The sequence below is a fragment of the Brachypodium distachyon genome, chromosome 2 (assembly GCF_000005505.3).
Source record: "Brachypodium distachyon strain Bd21 chromosome 2, Brachypodium_distachyon_v3.0, whole genome shotgun sequence".
Taxonomy (NCBI): domain Eukaryota; kingdom Viridiplantae; phylum Streptophyta; class Magnoliopsida; order Poales; family Poaceae; genus Brachypodium; species Brachypodium distachyon.
In genome coordinates, this window is record NC_016132.3 from 51,828,465 (window position 1) to 51,847,155 (window position 18,691).

Genomic DNA, 18,691 nt, shown 5'->3' on the forward strand with positions numbered 1-18,691 from the left:
AATTGCAACTCTCGTCATAATTATCTCTGCACATACGTCTGCTCCTATGCCTGGATGAGGATGATGGAAGTCATGGAAGTGATAGAGTTCTTCAATTCTGGGAATGAAGCACCAGATGTCCATGAGATAGAAAATGGACATGTCATTAGTATTCTCATCATCCATCTGGCTGCCGTTTTTCCAAGCTAACTTCTAGTACTCCTACTATAATAAGGAGGCGCACGATGCAGATCTGAGGAGTACGAAAGAGTAGATCTAGAGCAATTGTCAATTCGCCAGCAGCACTTGAAAGTCCAAACTATTGTAAGTTTTTTTTTTTTTGCAACTCAAACTATTGTAAGTTACTGCATCCTGCAAAGCAATACCACCAGAGCTAATTTTCACCTTATGTAAATACGGAATGCCACTCCAGGATCACAACGTCGGTCTAGTAAATAAGTTCGTCATCCATATAGTCCGAGGGTGCTTCATGCAAATGATCGTAAGAAGCAGAAATGCGGAGCCTTTAATTGCTCTCAAATACAGGTGTTCTTGTCCTGTATGTTTTATAGTACAGTTCTCGAAACAATTACAACATGAGGATTTCGTGAATGCTCCATACACTTGGCTAAATTGGCTTATTAAAAAGTCCACCTACATAGCAGCCATGCATGTGATCCTTAAGAATATCTGCTCTGAACTGAAGCAGCACAAGTTTCTCCAAGCAAAATGGGTATGTATGTCATGTGTGTAACTGCAAAAATCACCATGTTTATGGTTCCTTGCTTCCTTCATTTCGCTTCACTTCACTCGTGTGCTGTCATACGACATAGCGATATGTGACGTATCGCCCGGCTGTCTCACTGGGCCTGATAATCTTCACAACCTGTCCTCGTTTGAGGCCATAATACCTCGCGATGGGATCCGTAATTTGTATTCTTGGAAGCTGTTATTGTTTAGCATTCAGAAGAAAGAAATCAAGAGAATGTCATCATCCAGAACTGATAAGTCCAAGCAAAAACAGTACTCCCTCCAATCCTAAATTGTTGTCGAAATATTAAATGTTTCTAGACGCTTTTTAAGTAGATCGAAACTGGACACCTTTTCATTTTAAAAATAAAAATGAAATTGTCCACAGACAGTATCGATCTCCAACTTTGGAACAGATCGAAATGTTGACTTCTTTTAGCTGATGATCAACTTTGGAACAGAGCAAGGTGCATATGTGGCTTAATTACCCAACAATTTCAGTGAGAACAGAAGGAAGAAAACAAACTTTTTAATATTTTCTAGAGGGGTTGTGCCGAAGAAACCCTCATTGTGCAAATACGTGCTTAAGCTATACTGGGAAAGTAGATATTACGTAGCTGTAGTTCAAAATGAATAAATTAAGATGGCTGAAACTCACTAGTCAATGGTTTGATGCTACAAAATGTTGTTACAGCCTTTACTAGTTACATACCAACAAAAAGACCTTCTGCTCTGATGTTCATTCACCATATTGCTATACTGGGAAAGTAGATATATATGATTGACTGGCTCTACTAATGCCCAATGTAAGTGCATACTTTCATTTGTTATAATTAACAGTTAACAGTACCTGAGTTTCCTTTAAAGTATACCGCTCCAATAGTGTTTTCTTTTCGTCATTAGTAAGCACTTGATGCTCGGGAACAAGAACATGCTCCTTGATGTTTATAAGCATTTCAGCATCCTGCTCATTGCTTCAGTCATCAGAAGACCAGAGTAACAGGTCATAGCAAATGTTCAGTAGTATCATAACTTTGTGGCGTTCAAGACCAACCTGGAAAACCTCCAAGTGGATCTTTGGCTCCAGCTCTTGAAGAAACGATTTTGCGAATGGGGTGAGGTTCTGTTGAACGACAACCACAGCCCTGGAGACTTTCTCGGCGTTCATCATTTCGACGTACTTCTTGATGTGTTTCATCCCTACCTTCTCATCGTTCGGGAAGAAAACGTATATCTGATTTCGAACAGAAAAACAAATTAGTGCCTGAAGTGGCTGCAAAAATGCAACTGTCACTGCGAACTTTACCATCAACATTAAGGTTTCTGAAGAGACCATGCTGCAACATTGCTATCTGAACTAGCTAGGCAGAAAGTGCAGTTTTGAGTTGCTCTGAAGTGTTGTTAGCTGTCATTTCTTAATTCTTATCATCAGGCAGCATGCTCGAGTTACCAGGTCAAATTCTGCCACAACAGTAGTCGGGACATAGCAGGTTAGGTTCGTTGCGCTTTTGGCACTACTAACTTTCCAAAGGGCAAGCAGCAAGCAGAGGACATGCGGTCATGTAGAGCATAGTAGCAGACGACAAGCAGTTGCAGGAAGCAAATCGCCAGCCGCAAGTTGACATCCACCACTGAATCGATCGAACAGATCGAGCAAGAGCAAGACGATCGAGCTACAGGTTCAAATCTAGCATAGGCATCCGAGTATCGATACGTGTCGATCGGGAGAGCATAGCAGATGCCCCTACACGAAAAGAAAAAGAACAGAGCTGGATCCATCGACGAATAGCTTTGCTACATAGCAGCATATCAGAGCAAGGAAAAATGAAAGCAGGGGAGTCTGGCTTGAGCTGAGATGAGGTGAGCTGACCTGGTCGTTGGGGTCGTTCTTCTTGCACTTGTTGATGAGGAGGTCCTCGCGGTGGAAGGACTCGCCGTACTTGCGCTCGAAGTCGCGGCGGGTCATGGCCAGCTCGTGCTCCACCACCAGGTACCCCCGGTCCCGCAGCATGTGCATCACCGTGCTCCGGATCCGGACCAGCCGCCCCACGCCGGCGTCATCCGTTACCAGCCCCGACGCCATCCCGCCCGCCGCCGGCTCCTCGTTTCGGTTCCGAGGTGGGAAGCTTGAGCTGAGCTGACGACGACGTCCGTCCGCCCCCACTTGCTTTTCCCACGCCCTAGTGGGTTGGGTGGGCGGATAAAATATTTGTCACGCGCCCGGCAAGTTGCGTCGGTCTATGACGCATGGGACCGTGAGGTCAGGCGGGAATAGCATTTCCTCGTACGGGTTGGCTTTTCAGCGTGTCTGTAGGTCGTGTCTGAAACTTGTATCTAGTGAAAGATACTGCTGCAGATGGCATGGAGGTGGAGTTGTCTTTCAATTTCTTGGCTTCTTTTGTCCCAAGCAATTGTGGGCGATTTCGACGGATTTTCTAAAATTTGAAAACAACCAAAAAGTTAAAAATAAACAGCTAAAATAGTCCAACTATGTCTATATTGTGGGCATTAGGTGTGGAAGGCTCCAATGAGCACATGTTCCTAGGTAGAAAACATATTTTCATGATGAAAAGAGTTCAAGAAAAAATAACATCTTCGTCGTGCATGTAAATTTCCATGCCAACATAAAAAAGTTTGATTGCTGTGCGAAAATAAAAATTTGCTTTTCAGAGCATCAACATTTTCATTTTTGTATGAAGGACACAAAAATTGGGAGTACGAGTTGGCAGACGACCGCGCCGGGCGGACAAATTCCAATCGGTGTGAGCACGGTCGTCCCGACTAGGTTGTCAATCGCGATAAGAGGAGCGCCGCCATGTGACTCGCCAGTTGGCACCGGCCCTACCGTCAGTCTCCCGCCATCCGCGGCCCCGCTCTGCTCCCGCCGCCACCGTTGATCCGTCGCCGCCCCCTAACCTTAAGTTGCTTCCGAGTTTACCTCATCGGATTCTTGTCATCTCCTCGCCGTAGGGGGCCAGCCTCCGCCTTCCAGCTCGGCCCAGGCTCACCTCCGCATCGCCAACACGGCTGCTGTGGCTCGGTTAAGAGAGAGAGACTTGGCTGGAGAGGTATCCCGACAAAAATTATCATCTTATAATATTAAAACCTACAAGTGGCGAAGATTCAAACATATACACACATCATTACTATTTCGTAAAAATTGGAAATGTTTTAATTTTTCCTGACCTTATTGTTGCACCCGGAGCGAAAACCATTTTTCCCTGGCGCTCGTGATTCAGACAAACCACCGTAACCATGTTTTCTTCTGCTGAGTTTGCTAACTGTGATCAGTGTACAATTGCAGGAGCGTGTCTTGTTGCAAAAATTTCTGCTGATTTTGCTAATGAAATGGGATCACCGACTGATGCTAGTCGCTTTCGAGCTCACGATCTGATCTCACCTGCGTCGGTGCTGGCAAAAAGATTGTTCCAAAACGCCATCTTGTCAAGACTGCCAAGACAAAAGTAGACACTCTAAGACAGATCTTCAAATACACTCCAACAGGCACGCTGCTGCTTGTGCTTCTTCGGTTCAGATCCAATCTCTCGCTCGTTCTGATTCTGAAGAACAGCAAAGCATGGTGCGCTGACGGCGGCGCATGTGCCTCACACGTGCGGCCCCCAGAAAAGCCGGGGAGAGAGAGAGACTGGAGAGATCACATGTCCCTGTTCATGCGGGCCCACCAGCCGAGCTGTTCTCCGGAGGGCGGACGCATTGGAGACTGGACCTGGCACCAACCAGCACCCACCAATAATCGTGCCCCACGATACAGCTGCCGACCGCATCTGGACCCAACCCAACCCAAACCCCACATGGTCCAGCCAGACATCTCTGGCCATGCACCCGCGACGCAGGGTGTGACTAACACAATTCACTGACCGGTGGGTCCTCATTCATCTCTGCCCTACCTGTCAGTTGCGAGGTATGCGTGGTCGTTGGTCGAGGTCCAGCGTTGGCCGGTCACACCGAAAGACGAGCGGGCCAGCTAGGTGAAATATCCAGGGGCAGTTTGGTCAGTTCGCCCGGAAGGGTGTGAATTCAAAATTACTCAACGTCGAGACATCTGGGCCGTTGGGCTCGGTGAGAGGTCGGAGGGAGCGGGCGTGGGCCGTCGGATGCCTGGCCGCTCTCTCCGCCGCCTACGGCTAGGCTATTTAACACACGCTGCGCTCGGCTCGCTCCCCAGTCACCCAGGCTCTCCACAGTCCACACCCCCGCTCCCTCTCCCTCGCCGCCGACGGTTTCTCCTGCGCAAATCATCTCATATCTCGTAAGCACGGCTCTCTTGAACTCATATTCGCACTTTCCGCTTATTAGTATTTCGGATGCCTTGTGTATGGATTGGAAATGGCAGGGTGATTTGAGCAGTTGCTAGGTGACAGATGTTGAATTTCTCTTGGGCGGCGAAATCCGTGTAGCAGTAGGATCTGCGTGGGCTCTGATTTCCATAGAGGAATGCCCTGATCTAGTCCGTAGTTATCTCTATTCTATGAGTAGATTTTGTTTTGATCTGTTTCGTGTAAACGTTTTTAGGACTAGATCTATGTTATTTCCCCCGAATAGACCTAGATCTGGGTCCGGTCAGGTGACCGCGGTATATTCTCGAGTTTTGTCGTGGGCTGCTAAATATCTGTAGATACTTTGGGTTACTGATTTTAGGAATTTTTACTGTGAGATTTTGAAGTGGCTTCTGCTGCATTTGATCCATTTCGAGCATATTAGGAGTATGAGATCGTATTCCAGAGTCATTACCGTGCAGATCTGATGCCCATGGTGGTAATTTTTCGCTGTGTAGTGTACACCAGGGTCGCGTCATTTTAAATCGAAAACCATGGATCTGGATGGGTTCACCATGATGCGAATATATGAGCTTAGTTTCATGTCGGATCTGAAGCACAGTGTCATCTCCTTTCATTAAGATTAGATCCGTGCTTGTTTGAGAGTGAGACCACTAAGTGGTAAATGGTCTAGATATGCCTGATAAGTGATAAGTAACTTGAGCAGAATATCAAGTTGGCAACTACCGTTTCTAAATCAATTCTTTAGTTTACCCATGCTTGTTGAAATATCTTGGAGTAATCCGTCTATGTCGCTCCCTTCCGTTTCTAGGGCAAAGATGAGGGAGATCCTTCACATCCAGGGTGGACAGTGTGGCAACCAGATTGGTGCCAAGTTCTGGGAGGTGGTGTGTGACGAGCATGGTATTGACCCAACTGGGCGGTACACGGGCACTTCTGACCTGCAGCTGGAGCGCGTCAATGTTTACTACAATGAGGCCTCATGCGGTCGCTTTGTTCCCCGTGCTGTCCTGATGGACCTTGAGCCTGGTACCATGGACAGTGTCCGCACTGGACCCTATGGGCAGATCTTCCGCCCTGACAACTTTGTCTTCGGGCAATCTGGTGCGGGTAACAACTGGGCCAAGGGTCACTATACCGAGGGTGCTGAGCTCATTGATTCTGTTCTGGATGTTGTGAGGAAGGAGGCTGAGAACTGTGATTGCCTACAAGGTAATCATCAATAACCAAATTCTAACAGTTGCTAGTTGAACTCTTGTTTATTTTGTTACAGTGAAGTGGCTATGAGATCTCTTGTAACATAAAGTATATTTTGCATCAGTATTGTATGTTATACATTTAGTACTGATCTAATTGATTTTGTCCTCTACTATGTAAGTACATAGATGATTTTGGATTCTGAAACCCAGTTTATTGAGATATTGAGATGGCCAACACTCATTTTATTAGCACAACCTTTTATCTCTGCAAATAATCTCTTGAGATAATCTAGTGGTAAAAATCTATCTTGTTGTAAAAAAAGATTACAAATCCACCCAATTTTAAGAAATTCCATGCTTCTGGTTAGCAAGTGTGCCCGATTGCTGTACTGTCATGTATTTTTTATACCTGAGCGACTATGCTTCGTTTTATTATGTAGTTATTATAATTAATTCAATACTTTTCTGTTATCAGGATTCCAAGTATGCCACTCTCTTGGTGGTGGTACTGGTTCTGGTATGGGTACATTGTTGATTTCGAAAATCAGGGAGGAGTACCCTGACCGCATGATGCTGACATTCTCAGTATTCCCATCACCGAAAGTATCTGATACTGTGGTTGAGCCATACAATGCCACTCTCTCAGTCCATCAGTTGGTTGAGAATGCTGATGAGTGCATGGTTCTTGACAACGAGGCTCTCTATGACATCTGTTTCAGGACTCTCAAGCTGACCACACCTAGCTGTAAGCTGCTTCAACTTTTCTTGTTTCTAGTATTCCACAGGATATAAAATTTGTGCTTAACTAAATGTCCTAATCATCATTCTCTACATAGTAAATATCACTAATATAGTGCATGTGTAAGCATGGTTATTCAGTAAAATTGTTAAATGTTTGTGTACATGCTATATAGTCTACATTTATGCTGCATTCTGGTCTGGCAGTACATCTCTTTGTAGCATGTTCTCTGTCTTCTTTAGAACACATTGTAACTTTTTCCATGGTTGCTATTTTGTGCAGTTGGAGATTTGAACCATTTGATCTCTGCCACCATGAGTGGAGTCACATGCTGCCTGAGGTTCCCTGGTCAGCTGAATTCCGACCTCCGGAAGCTGGCAGTGAACCTTATCCCCTTCCCTCGTCTGCACTTCTTCATGGTGGGCTTTGCTCCACTTACATCCCGTGGATCTCAGCAGTACCGTGCCCTGACAGTCCCTGAACTCACCCAGCAAATGTGGGATTCAAAGAACATGATGTGTGCTGCTGATCCTCGTCATGGTCGTTACCTAACGGCCTCAGCCATGTTCCGTGGAAAGATGAGCACAAAGGAAGTTGATGAGCAGATGATCAATGTCCAGAACAAGAACTCGTCATACTTTGTTGAGTGGATCCCCAACAATGTGAAGTCCAGTGTCTGTGACATCCCACCAACAGGCCTCTCCATGGCATCGACCTTCATTGGCAACTCCACATCTATCCAGGAGATGTTCCGGAGGGTGAGTGAGCAGTTCACTGCCATGTTCAGGAGGAAGGCTTTCTTGCACTGGTACACTGGTGAAGGCATGGACGAGATGGAGTTCACTGAGGCAGAGAGTAACATGAACGACCTCGTCTCAGAGTACCAGCAGTATCAGGATGCTACTGCTGACGAGGAGGGCGAGTACGAGGATGAAGAGGAGCTCCAGCCCGAGGACATGTAAGGAGGTCCGTGGTGCTTTGCTGAGTGGGGTTCTAAGGCGGAGTTTGATTTGTTTGGTACTTCATTCCATATATATTATTCCCGCAATACCACCAGTGCTCCACAGTTCTCCCTGTCCTTTGTATTTTCCATGTAATGGCACCTTTTGGGTATTGTACAACTTAATGCTGTTCGGTATATTCTGCTTTGAGGTGTCTGGAGGACATATGATGGTGAATTCGAGCCTTTTCTTTGTTTATACATTCTGTGCAAAGTTATTTCGGCATCACGGTTCCGTCGTACCAATGGAACAGCTGATACCAATGGCACATATTTCGCCTGGGAGAGCCAGTTAATTCTTGTGGTCTTCGTTACTGGAATTTGCATTAACTGGCTGGGTCTTGGTGACCAACCCTACCCAATTTTTAGCTCTTGGCAATTCCAGTTATTTCCTTTGCCAAACAAAACTTTAGCCAAAATATTGGCTAGCTAAATTTTTGGTGAGATAGGCTTGGGAGTTACGACAAAACTAAACTCAATAGTGTACCTGTGACCATTTTGTGGTGGTACGCACACAGTAGGAAAGTGCACGATGCAGATACTGTACAAGTACAACTTGGAGAGAGAATATGTACTTGTGTCAACAAGTTCCTGAAAAATAATCTGGAGCAGAGGAATGAACTGATTCTCAAATTTACAGATCGTTCATCATCCTACGTGGACTGCGCTTCAAGAAGGATGTTTGAGGCCAAATTGACATCGTTATTTGTCAGCGCAAGAGCCTGAATTGCAGAAGCACGGTCAAAACCCATGGAGACAAGCGTTGAGATTGAGGTCTCCACTGGATCTGGTGTGGTTGCGGGCACGCCCTGAACCAAAATTAAACAGGAACAGAGGGATCAGATAAATCAGTGAATATCTGCTGTGCTCAACCTTGAGAGTAATAATCGGAATAAAAATGAAATGGTGACCATCTAACTTCATTGAACGGGCAAAACCTAGTACTAATTGTTTTACGTAAGGGGTCTGAAAGTATGCGGAAAACTACAGACGGGCCACCAATTTGCTGCCTGTGGAGGGCACTTGATCTTATGACCACCCCTCGCCAAGGATCATTCCATGTTTTAGATGCTTATTGATAGAATCATATAACATTCTCGTAGCCAATATTTTGATCCAAAAAAAGGTATAAACCACGAAGTTGGAAGAATGGTTATGCTATCCTGATTCAGCCATAAACTGCTGTTAAGGTTAAAAAAGGTAGTACTAGACAAAATCAGTCATAGGCTAACATCTACAGCTATAAAGAAGGAAGCCACATGCTACTAAGTTCTAAACTATCAAGCTTATTTACAAAAATATAGTTTTGAGGGAAACTATAAAAAGTAGTTATATCTGCATCATCAGGTTTTAGTTTAGTGTTTAAATATTAAATGAAAGAAACAAGCTTTGATGGATCATTCCTTCAGAAATATAGATACTATATACGATTTGCAGCAAAAATTCTGCTAATATCTCAACAATTAAAATTGCAAATACTTGCCTCCATTTGACGAGCCTGGTGATAAGGAATGTTTTCATCAGTTCTTGTAACCGGCAATCTTTGATAAGAGATGTTAGCAAAGGGCCATGAAAACCGCGAGAAGAGTGAAGTTGCAAAATCTGGGACCTGTAATGATTCAAAGTTTTCTTTACAATGTGGCTGTACGTATTTGTAAAGGCCATTACCAGCATTTATCGCATATTGAATATAATATTCTTACAAAGGAAGCACAAATATACAAGAAAGAAAATTTATATTCGGACATAACCATGACAGGTCTAAATCATTCTTATCAATATCATCAATTCATCAAGCAGCACAATTAGAAAGTTCAACATCACTTTTAGTCGGACATTGCACATATGTAACTGCAGGACTACATTAATATGCCAACATCAGGATTATATGCAGAAATTTCACTATAAGAGAAAAATCAATCGCACATACAAAGCGGTCATTATTGATACTTCGAGGGGATATAGAAACTTTATTGACACTTCTGGAAAGATGTTGGTAGGGTTACCTTCAACCTACGTATACCAAATAAATTCACACGATACAGAAGCCCGGCCAGTATACCAGAAATTCCAGGTATGACAGAACGTCTTCCAGATGAGAAAAGAAGCTAAAGATATAACATCGAAACATAAGGCTACAAGAAAGCGGAACTGTGGAACATTCAAGAGAAGGATAACATTTATCATAGGACTGACCTGGAGGCCTGCCAAATATATGAAAGACTTGTCAGATAAACGCAGTCCAAATATGCAAAACTTTGTTGAAATAGGGATGTCAAAGAAGAATGGTACATAAGATGCAAATATGAGGCCATATGGTCCAGATATCAGTGGGGCCAAAGAAGGATCTGCACTTCGAAGACTAAGATGTCAGCCAAAATCGAATACAAGTACCTAAATATATGGCACTAGGCAACAAGAAAAGAATAGTGCGAGTCTAAAAACCACAGAAAGAAGTAAATACAAACAGTCCAATGGTGGAACGTATTACAACAGTTCGCAACTTACAGAAAATGAACTGAACTTAATGTGGTGAAAACTAGTCAAACTATTTGTTACTTAGTTTTCCTTGACTAGAATCAAACATGTGAAGCGCACCCATTGACAAGGCTCAGATAGATGAGATGCACAAATCTCCTTTAAGCAATGATTCGAAGAACACAACATATCAGCAGTCCAGAGATAACACTGTGGGCCTTAATATCATTAGAACATTAGCCTTTACCACCACACAAATGGCAACATGGTAAGAATTAATTAGAAATCTGGATCTTTCGTGCAAAGAAAATTTGTGCTCAAGGCAAACTGTGTTTGCCCATGAAAAGTTGAAAACACCCTTCTGATCTTCAAGGAGACCAGTTTCCAATTTATACCATCTATATTGTAGATAAGCATTTCAACCCAGTATCAAGTGAAACCAAAGCGGAAAATACATCCTTACCAAACAAATAAACTGATCGGAACACCAATAATTTAAACATTATTTAACAGAATGATACGTGATGAAAATAAAATGAGCAGTGAAGCATACCTTTCAGGTAACCTAGAGCTAGGATCTGAAGCAGTACAGACACCGTCGTGGAGAAAACTATGAAGACCTACATGTTTGAATAACCACATACGCATCAACGGATGACTATAGCAAGTGCATGTGCAAACATTTCAAGCACATTAGTTACTCACAGCATACTTGTTCGAACCGATCTGCCGCTCGAACACCCTAAAGTAGTACAGCAGAGCCACTCCAAAGATCAGTTCAGGTGTCGAGGAGAAAGCAAACAACGAGGTGATCAGCTTCCATATGTGCAACTTTTCGTAAACATTCTGCATTTAATGGAACGGTGAACTCAATCAGCTAACTTTTGAGACATCGCCATACATAAACATCTAGCAAAACCGCAGGTCAAACCAACCAAATTATCATAGGAAAGGGGAATTCTATTGCGTTTGCATCGTCAAAGCACCAGTTAGCACACAAAAATTTGCCTTCCGTTCTTAGTCCTTGATTTGGAGCACAGCAAACAAGTGTTGTATCAACATCCGGAACGTTTGCAGTAGCAGGTAGGTTCTAGTACACGCACTGGGTAGAATAGGGCAGGACACTTGCCTGGTAGGACAGGCCGAGATCGAGGAAGCGGCCGCGGAAGCCGAAGGGGACGGAGAAGAGCGCGGCGGCGACGACCACGGCCCTCGACACCGGCGCATTGTCTGCAGGGAAACAGATCGAGCCGTGCTAGTTGGTCAAATCAGATACTCCGTAACTAATACTGCGAGTTGCAGCAGTAGATGAACAAGAGAAAGAGGGGCCAAAAGGGAATCGACAGTTCGGTTCAGTTTGAGAAAGTAATCAGGGAAGTGGGTGGCGTACGGAAACCCGGAAGCCCGCCGCTCATCGCCGGCGGTCCGGAGAGGTCGCTGGAGGAGACAAGCGGTTCGGTGTCCGGTCTGGTGCTCTGGTCGGTGGATGCGGCGGCGGGGCCAGGCTGCGCGTCCACAGAGAACCTTCAGGATCGATGCGGACTCTGACCAGTTGAGTGGAATACACGTGGCGATAGGGTTGGAAGACGACACAGGCCACACGGAATTGAGACCACGGCTTCGAATTCTTAGATTAACAGTTTAGCACTTCCTCTAAAAAGAAAAACAGTTTAGCACTTCGGTTGTACCACCCCGTGGGCACATTAGATTTTGACGACGCTTTGACAAAAATTGCTCCGTACGTATATAATTACAGGACATAAGTTTGATATTCTTGTATCGTATTCAAAAGTATTTGTTTATGATTATAATTTAGATCACAACAGTCGCATATAAATGAAATAATTTCGGATCAAAGGGTTAGTCAAAGCAAAGCTATTCTTCGATCGAGTGAGTACCGTAATACTAGGCATTTTTCGCGAGTTTGACTTTCAGTAAGATGTTTAAATCTCGATGCATTCGAGCTGTTGGATTAAGCTGTAGGTGACATTGATCTTCACTCTTCTATCTTCTACATGGTGTCGTTGGATTAAAATTCAACGGTTAAGTACGTTGACTGATCTCCAACTACTTCTGTGATTCGAAGAAATGGCTATGATCGGAAGGGTCCTTTTGCTTATTCGTGCTTCTAATATCAAAGGAAATCGACTCTGCACAAGCAGTGATCACACAATACAACCTGCTGAGGCTTATTTTTTGAACCCATTTTTGGTTGAGATATTAATATGGAAACGAAGTTCTACTAAATGAGCGATAATTGTTTATTATGGATCGGAGTAACTAGTGCACACGTGGGCGATAACTAGTTAGTTTTTTAATTTATTATAAGTAAAAGTCTTGGCTAAAATCATGCATTAGAGGCTATGGAAAGTCAAAACACAACTTATAGTTTTGAACGATGCAGCAGGAGTATCCCCGGTTCGCCTTTGGACTCGAGTACTCGGTAGTCAGGGTAGCCAAAATTGTTGGAGCACACGCTTTCACGTCCCACAAATCCGCATGCCGCCATGCGAATCCTTCGCATTAGTTGTTTATCGACTTTGATCAATTCCAAAAACATGCTCTAGCTAAATGATGACTAATTAAGTGCCCGTGCATTGCTACGGTACAACAATAGATTGTAGAGACATCAAAATTATTGTTGCTAATGAAAATACTAATATCATGCCTCACTTGCTTCTAGTTCATGAATACATGCATTAGGTGCAATGCTCGTGTGATTTTCGATTGTATCTCTCCAACAAGCCCCATGCAACCTCCGGCGTTTTACCACACATGCAGCCTCCGGCATTCTACAACACACCTCCAACCTTCTTTAAAAAACTACAACACACACCCAACCTACAATAGAGCGCCTACTTCTACTGCAATGTCTTCAGCTTTACGCAGTGATGATTTCCTTCTCCGGTTTGTACTTCTTATTAGACTGATCTCCAAAGAGCATAAACAAAAAATTAGAGGACTCCTGAACTTCTATTTGTACACTACTATCGAAGGCAATGTTGCCTCGTGTGCAGTAAATTTTGAAATCAAAACTGCACTTCGTTATCAGCCATGGATCTTCCAAACCAAGTAACATGACTAACCATCCATATTGAGTTTAGGCTAGAAACACACATCTCTTGGTTGTATCATGCTCACCTTAGTACAAAACTACAGATCACGGATACACTGGAAAAACATAGGTGGCTGCACAAATGAGAGGCGACAGGTTCAGAACAAAAATCAGAATAAAGTACAAAACACCAACAGGAATACTTGCTGGTCCGTTATTTTGCCCAAAAAAAACTCACACAATTTGGACTTGTTGTACTGAGAATAAAATGTGGCAACACAATTAATTTTAACCCTTCAAACCTTGTTTATGTAGTATACACAACTTTTGCAGCACATAGATGCTTAAGAGTATGGCTACTAACAATCTGATGGGTCCACCTATATGTTTGTCTGCAGCCTCTTCTACTTTGGCAAGGAGGTAAAATACTGGAATGATCTTGGAAAATCAGAATAAAACAAATACATATTGCCAACGTTACGTATGACGTACTAAATTACGCTAGGAAGAAATGCATCTGCATGGGTCATTCTCATAGCAGCTTCAACAAAGGCAAACAACCAAAAACCAGCCGTTCATATATTTATTAATTGGACTGCTGACTGCTGTATGAATTTTCAGAAAACAGCAAACACGATTAAGGGAACAAAATCATTTTGGCACTGGTCAAACAGTATTGAGATAATAACTAAATAAGAGGATGGTAAAACTTGTCCTGAATTTCCTATGAATTTTCAGCTAATGACTGTTGTTCAGGAGGGTAAATCACAGCAAATATCAAACTAAAGAACTGCCTGGTCGTGAAAATTCCTATGAATTTTTAATTAAGTTTGTTTGCTTCGTTTTCTATATCATCAGCCTGCAGGGAAACAGAAGTGTAGTAAAGCACTTTAGCTAAGTACCCGTGCGTTGCAACGGAGATACAATCTACTATCGCTTAATAAGAATGACAAAAGCGAAAGAATTGACATGTACAATCTACCACTTGGAAAATGAACAGATGTTCTTTGGTGACCATGTTGCTTTCGAACAACACAAAAATGCAGCATTCTTCGGTAGCGCTGGTGTTTTCGAACAACACGAAATGCAGTGCCATTAAAATCCATTAAATGCAAGAATTCTGTTCACTTTACCGGTTATACAGGACTGCATCAACAAGAAAAATTGGTATCTAACAATTTTATATTTTACTATCATGCAAGTTTTAAAACAGAGGAAAGGAGACCACATCAGAATCACACCGAATGGAGATCAACAAGAGGCGGTTTTGAAGAGGAGGAACAGGCAGCGTGTACGTTCATGCACAGTGACTCTCTTGGGCGAGCGGAGCACGACGTGTGTGTGTGGGGTGGGGGGGGGGGGTTCCAGTCCTTGACCACCTCTACCGCCTTCGCCGTCCTCAGGTCCATGGAGCCCGCATAGCGCCCCATGCTCATCCACAGACCAACCTTGCCAGCCGAGAAGACGGATGGATGGTGCAGAGCTTTAAAAAATGTTCTCACACAAACTACACTGTACCACTTCAGATAAAGCTAGTTTCAAGAATTAAAGTAAAATGACATGAAACAAGTTAATGTTGTTGTGCACAAAGTGATGCTTAATTGAACATGTCCTTAGATTGAAACTTAAAAAATCTGTAAAATAAAAAGTAAGTGTATATTTGTCTCTTGGATTGATCTAGTGGTAGAGGAGACATTAGAATATCATTAACATCTTTGATTAAATAAAAGGTATCAGGTGGTGTTTAATTTATACTCTCAAAGCCAGACAATACATGAATATGTGTGAAACTGGCAATACCTTTGATTTTAAGTATACCGATGTGTGCATCATCCAAATTGTTCAGACCTTAGTTTCAGTCAAGAAGCTACTGACAAGTTCATATATTTAGTGGTGCTACGAATTCAGATTGATGGCTTACCTTGATGTGTTGCCTTGGAGGCCGTGATCTCCCTCCCTACTTACTTCTTTATTCTTCTACCATTTCTTTCCTTCAGGAAGGGTGCAGTTGATACAAAATTCACTCGGCAATATCACGTCATAGGAACATGTAGGTTGCTGTGATGTGCCAAAATACCAAAACGGCAAAAGGGGTACTAATTATAATATAAGCATGGTTGACACACAACATTGCTGTAACTTCTCATGCCTAAGTTGCATAACCTTTATCGAAAAAAATATACAGAAGACAGAAGTCATGCAAGTATAAGTATAACAAAACCAACATTTTTGAAATAAAATGGTCATGGTTATCTAGGAAGTTCATATCATAGTTTGAAATAAAATATTCCATCTAGTACCTCCTGTCCCCCAAGTGAACTATATTGAGCTAGCTGCACATATATCATCCTATCTGGAACAAAGCACAACAATATGAGATATGTGTCAGATAATCAAAGGAAACACTGGACACTATCAATTGTAATTGCTGTAAAGTTAGCAGGATTTAGTTCATGTCACAATATATTTACCTACATGCAGATGATATACGGATAATTTACCTAAATTTGACGGGAGATAAGACATCAATCCAATTGTCATCGGTGGGATTGGATGGAAGAACTCTACCTCTACCATTCACTGGTCTCACCCTGGAGCATGAATTTTTTAATTTCATAGGTTCCATTAATGAATTAACCGTAGCCAATCCTCAACTTGAAGAATCCAGCCATGCTTGTCTCCAACATTGGGCTTAGATCGATGACCTTCTTCTTGTAAAAAGTTCTAATGAATTGATCGCTGAACCGCACCATGAAAACAAAAGGACATAAAGCAACAGGCAAAGCGATTATAAAACGAAACAACGACGATTAGGCCTGGGGATTGCATCGCGGCGGCCGGGGAATGGACTCCGCCTGGGGATTGCATCGCGGCGACCGGGGGATGGACTCCGTCTGGGGATTGCGTCACGGAGTGCGGCTGGAGAGCGCGGGGTCGACGGCGGACTGCGGCTGAATGGCGGCGGTGCGGGCGGCGTGGACCGCGGACGGCGGCTGGAGGGTGGCAGACATCATCGTGGCCGGGTTGGATAAAGATACAACGATGATCAATGGCGACGCGGCTTCAGGGTAGGCGGCGGCGGTGCGTGGTCCCGTCGGAGCTCGGCTGCGTGCGGCCGTGGGCACGCGACGGCTTGGTCGGTGGCGGGCACGCGCCAGGCATCGGGCTGCGGGTCCGAGGTTAGGGCCGGCGATGTTTGAGGCGGCTGCGAGGGATGGATGGATGCGGGATGAGGAGTCCGGCGTTGATGCCGTGATGATTGCCCTACGGCGGCGGCCGGCAGGTGAGGCGGACGCGAGGGATGTTGGACTGGGCGACAGAGAGTGGGCCGGCCCATACCGGTATCTTATTCGATCGAGCGGGCGCGCGGAGGCAAACGACGTACCATGGACTAAAGTAACTGTGTATTAAGGAACAGTAAAGATATGACGTCTGAGCTTAAGGTAGCAGCGGGGAAAACTCCAAACAACATACGAGTAGCTTTTCTTTTTTAGTAAATATCACAGAACCCCTAGTTTAGGACGAACCGTATCACAGAACTGCACCTTTTGTTTTTTTTTCACTTAAACCCGATAATTGGGCAAAAGTGTATCACAGAACCCATAATCAGGCTGTCAACGGCACTAACACGGGAACTTACTCGGGACCCCACATGTCGGTCTCTGTTACTTAGGGTGGCTTAACCGGTCGTTTTTTAGGCCGGTTCGGGTTGGTCGGGACACAGGAGTTCCTTAACTGCGCTCGCTCGGGACGGCGCGTTCGGCTCAGCCCGATAACCCACCTACCCGAAAGGCGAGACGAGAGATGGAGGTGGAAGCGGGCGGCGATGACGTCGGCGGCGGCTCGGGGGCCTCGGCGGCGGCGAATCCCGTGCATAAAGATCCATGGAAGCATCAGACCATAGAGATGTAAGCCCCCGCTATCATCGTTGTTGCTTTTTACTGTATCTAGGGTTTGTCCCCGCTATTTTCAGTGGAGTGACATAAGCCAAGACTACAACTAATGCCACATTGCAGCTCAGTGCAATCAGAATCCACTTCTTCTTCTCCTGAAGCTTCTGAAAGGCAATCTCCTTCTCAGCTTCCAGTTTCACCTTCTCCTCTACCAGACTGTCAACTTCACCTTCTAACTTCACCACTTCTTTCTCAGCTGTGAGCTTATCCTCAAGCATCTTGTTCATCAGTGAGTTGAGTTCGGCATGAATTTGCTTCTCTTTTGCTTCTCCCATGCCCCATAGCTTCTCCAAAGCCCTTTGCATGGTAGGAGGCCATTCTGGATCATACCATGAGATGAAATCACATCTCGTTTCATCGTCATAGCAGCAGCTGATGAAACGCCGACCAGTATAACAACCTTCAAATGCAACCCTTCGAACTGGTATCTGCCCACAGCGGCACCTCACAATAGAGTCCATCTCCCAACCGTACCACTCGATATCATCCACGTCCATCGGGATTTTGCCAAATTCCTACGAAAACATCAGCCCAGAAGCATCAAATCGTACCAATTTTGCCCCAAACAGATTCGAAAACCCTAATCCCCAAATCAAAAACCCCAATTCCCAAATCGAAAACCCTAATCCCCAAATTCGAACAAACCTGAACTGCAGACAGGGAAGATGAAGCATCACTGTTGTTCGTCATCTTCGCGCCTTCATCCGCCACCTTCGATTTCGTCTCTCCTTGCGGGAACAGCGAAGAACAGAGGAGAAGAGCGGGAGGACATAGGGGAACAGCGGACTCGCGGGAGAGAACAAAGGGAAGAGCGCAGTTAAGGAACTCCAGTGTCCCGACCAGCCCGAACCGTCCGAACCGGCCTAAAAAACCGACCGGTTAAGCCATCCTAAGTAACAGAGGCCGACAGGTGGGGTCCCGAGTAAGTTCCCGTGTTAGCGCCGTTGACATCCTGATTATGGGTTCTGTGATACACTTTTGCCCAATTATCAGGTTTAAGTGAAAAAACCCCCAAAAGATGTAGTTCTGTGATACGGTTCGTCCTAAAGATTCTATGATATTTACTCTTTCTTTTTCTTTCGAGACCCCCAACTTAAAGCATGGCAACAAATTAGGCACGACTCTTGTCCCCATCCTTCCGCAAACATAGCACCGATGAGCGCTCGATCACTTTGCCAGAAATTAGGTACCTGATCGTCAGACCCGCATAATAATTCCAGGAGAAGTCCACGGCAGCTGC

At 44.3% G+C, this 18,691-nt stretch overlaps 4 protein-coding genes and 1 long non-coding RNA gene across 8 annotated transcripts; 1 reads left to right on the forward strand and 4 right to left on the reverse strand.

The window, feature by feature from the left end:
* Positions 1–476: 476 nt before the first annotated feature.
* Positions 477–2,903, reverse strand: LOC100844964 (DNA-directed RNA polymerases II and IV subunit 5A). Its single transcript, XM_003564382.4, has 4 exons — positions 2,600–2,903; positions 1,784–1,963; positions 1,580–1,693; positions 477–925 (listed from the first exon to the last, which is right to left on the reverse strand). Exons 1-4 carry the CDS (start codon positions 2,810–2,812, stop codon positions 800–802), a joined length of 633 nt encoding a protein of 210 aa, XP_003564430.1. The 5' UTR covers positions 2,813–2,903; the 3' UTR covers positions 477–799.
* Positions 2,904–4,841: 1,938 nt separating this feature from the next.
* LOC100843442 (tubulin beta chain) lies at positions 4,842–8,166 on the forward strand. Its single transcript, XM_010234165.3, has 4 exons — positions 4,842–4,999; positions 5,839–6,239; positions 6,702–6,971; positions 7,248–8,166. The coding sequence occupies exons 1-4, from the start codon at positions 4,845–4,847 to the stop codon at positions 7,925–7,927; spliced, it is 1,506 nt and encodes a 501-aa protein (XP_010232467.2). The 5' UTR covers positions 4,842–4,844; the 3' UTR covers positions 7,928–8,166.
* Positions 8,167–8,423: 257 nt separating this feature from the next.
* LOC100831235 (rhomboid-like protein 20) lies at positions 8,424–12,038 on the reverse strand. Of its 4 annotated transcripts, none has more exons than XM_024460265.1 (8): positions 11,834–12,038; positions 11,573–11,673; positions 11,149–11,289; positions 10,997–11,063; positions 10,162–10,169; positions 9,972–10,073; positions 9,449–9,574; positions 8,424–8,774 (listed from the first exon to the last, which is right to left on the reverse strand). In XM_024460265.1, exons 1-8 carry the CDS (start codon positions 11,856–11,858, stop codon positions 8,619–8,621), a joined length of 726 nt encoding a protein of 241 aa, XP_024316033.1. In that variant the 5' UTR covers positions 11,859–12,038; the 3' UTR covers positions 8,424–8,618. The 4 variants fall into 4 exon arrangements, with proteins under 4 accessions (XP_024316033.1, XP_010232468.1, XP_024316034.1 ...); XM_010234166.3 differs by having other exon boundaries at positions 10,162–10,313; positions 11,834–12,035; XM_024460266.1 differs by lacking the exon at positions 9,972–10,073.
* Positions 12,039–13,375: 1,337 nt separating this feature from the next.
* On the reverse strand, positions 13,376–16,826 carry LOC104582885. Its single transcript, XR_002964141.1, has 3 exons — positions 15,420–16,826; positions 13,801–13,926; positions 13,376–13,632 (listed from the first exon to the last, which is right to left on the reverse strand). It is a non-coding gene; the product is annotated as an uncharacterized LOC104582885 (long non-coding RNA).
* Positions 16,827–17,420: 594 nt separating this feature from the next.
* Positions 17,421–18,141, reverse strand: LOC104583341. The gene is made up of 2 exons (XM_010235227.1): positions 18,097–18,141; positions 17,421–17,966 (listed from the first exon to the last, which is right to left on the reverse strand). The coding sequence occupies exons 1-2, from the start codon at positions 18,139–18,141 to the stop codon at positions 17,421–17,423; spliced, it is 591 nt and encodes a 196-aa protein (XP_010233529.1).
* Between the last annotated feature and the right edge of the window lie 550 nt (positions 18,142–18,691).

What these genes read in the sequence shown, in the direction of transcription:
- LOC100844964 (XM_003564382.4), bottom strand. Translation starts at nt 2,812, where the DNA reads ATGGCGTCGGGGCTGGTAACGGATGACGCCGGCGTGGGGCGGCTGGTC. An exon ending in AGAACGACCCCAACGACCAG is followed by an intron (nt 1,964 to 2,599) that starts GTCAGCTCACCT and finishes GTTCGAAATCAG; the next exon opens with ATATACGTTTTCTTCCCGAA. An exon ending in TCCACTTGGAGGTTTTCCAG is followed by an intron (nt 1,694 to 1,783) that starts GTTGGTCTTGAA and finishes AGCAATGAGCAG; the next exon opens with GATGCTGAAATGCTTATAAA.
- LOC100843442 (XM_010234165.3), top strand. Translation starts at nt 4,845, where the DNA reads ATGCCTGGCCGCTCTCTCCGCCGCCTACGGCTAGGCTATTTAACACAC. An exon ending in CGCAAATCATCTCATATCTC is followed by an intron (nt 5,000 to 5,838) that starts GTAAGCACGGCT and finishes TTCCGTTTCTAG; the next exon opens with GGCAAAGATGAGGGAGATCC. An exon ending in GAACTGTGATTGCCTACAAG is followed by an intron (nt 6,240 to 6,701) that starts GTAATCATCAAT and finishes TTCTGTTATCAG; the next exon opens with GATTCCAAGTATGCCACTCT.
- LOC100831235 (XM_010234166.3), bottom strand. Translation starts at nt 11,858, where the DNA reads ATGAGCGGCGGGCTTCCGGGTTTCC. An exon ending in ATCTCGGCCTGTCCTACCAG is followed by an intron (nt 11,290 to 11,572) that starts GCAAGTGTCCTG and finishes CATTAAATGCAG; the next exon opens with AATGTTTACGAAAAGTTGCA. An exon ending in TCGGTTCGAACAAGTATGCT is followed by an intron (nt 11,064 to 11,148) that starts GTGAGTAACTAA and finishes TCAAACATGTAG; the next exon opens with GTCTTCATAGTTTTCTCCAC.
- LOC104583341 (XM_010235227.1), bottom strand. Translation starts at nt 18,141, where the DNA reads ATGACGAACAACAGTGATGCTTCATCTTCCCTGTCTGCAGTTCAG. An exon ending in CTTCCCTGTCTGCAGTTCAG is followed by an intron (nt 17,967 to 18,096) that starts GTTTGTTCGAAT and finishes ATGTTTTCGTAG; the next exon opens with GAATTTGGCAAAATCCCGAT.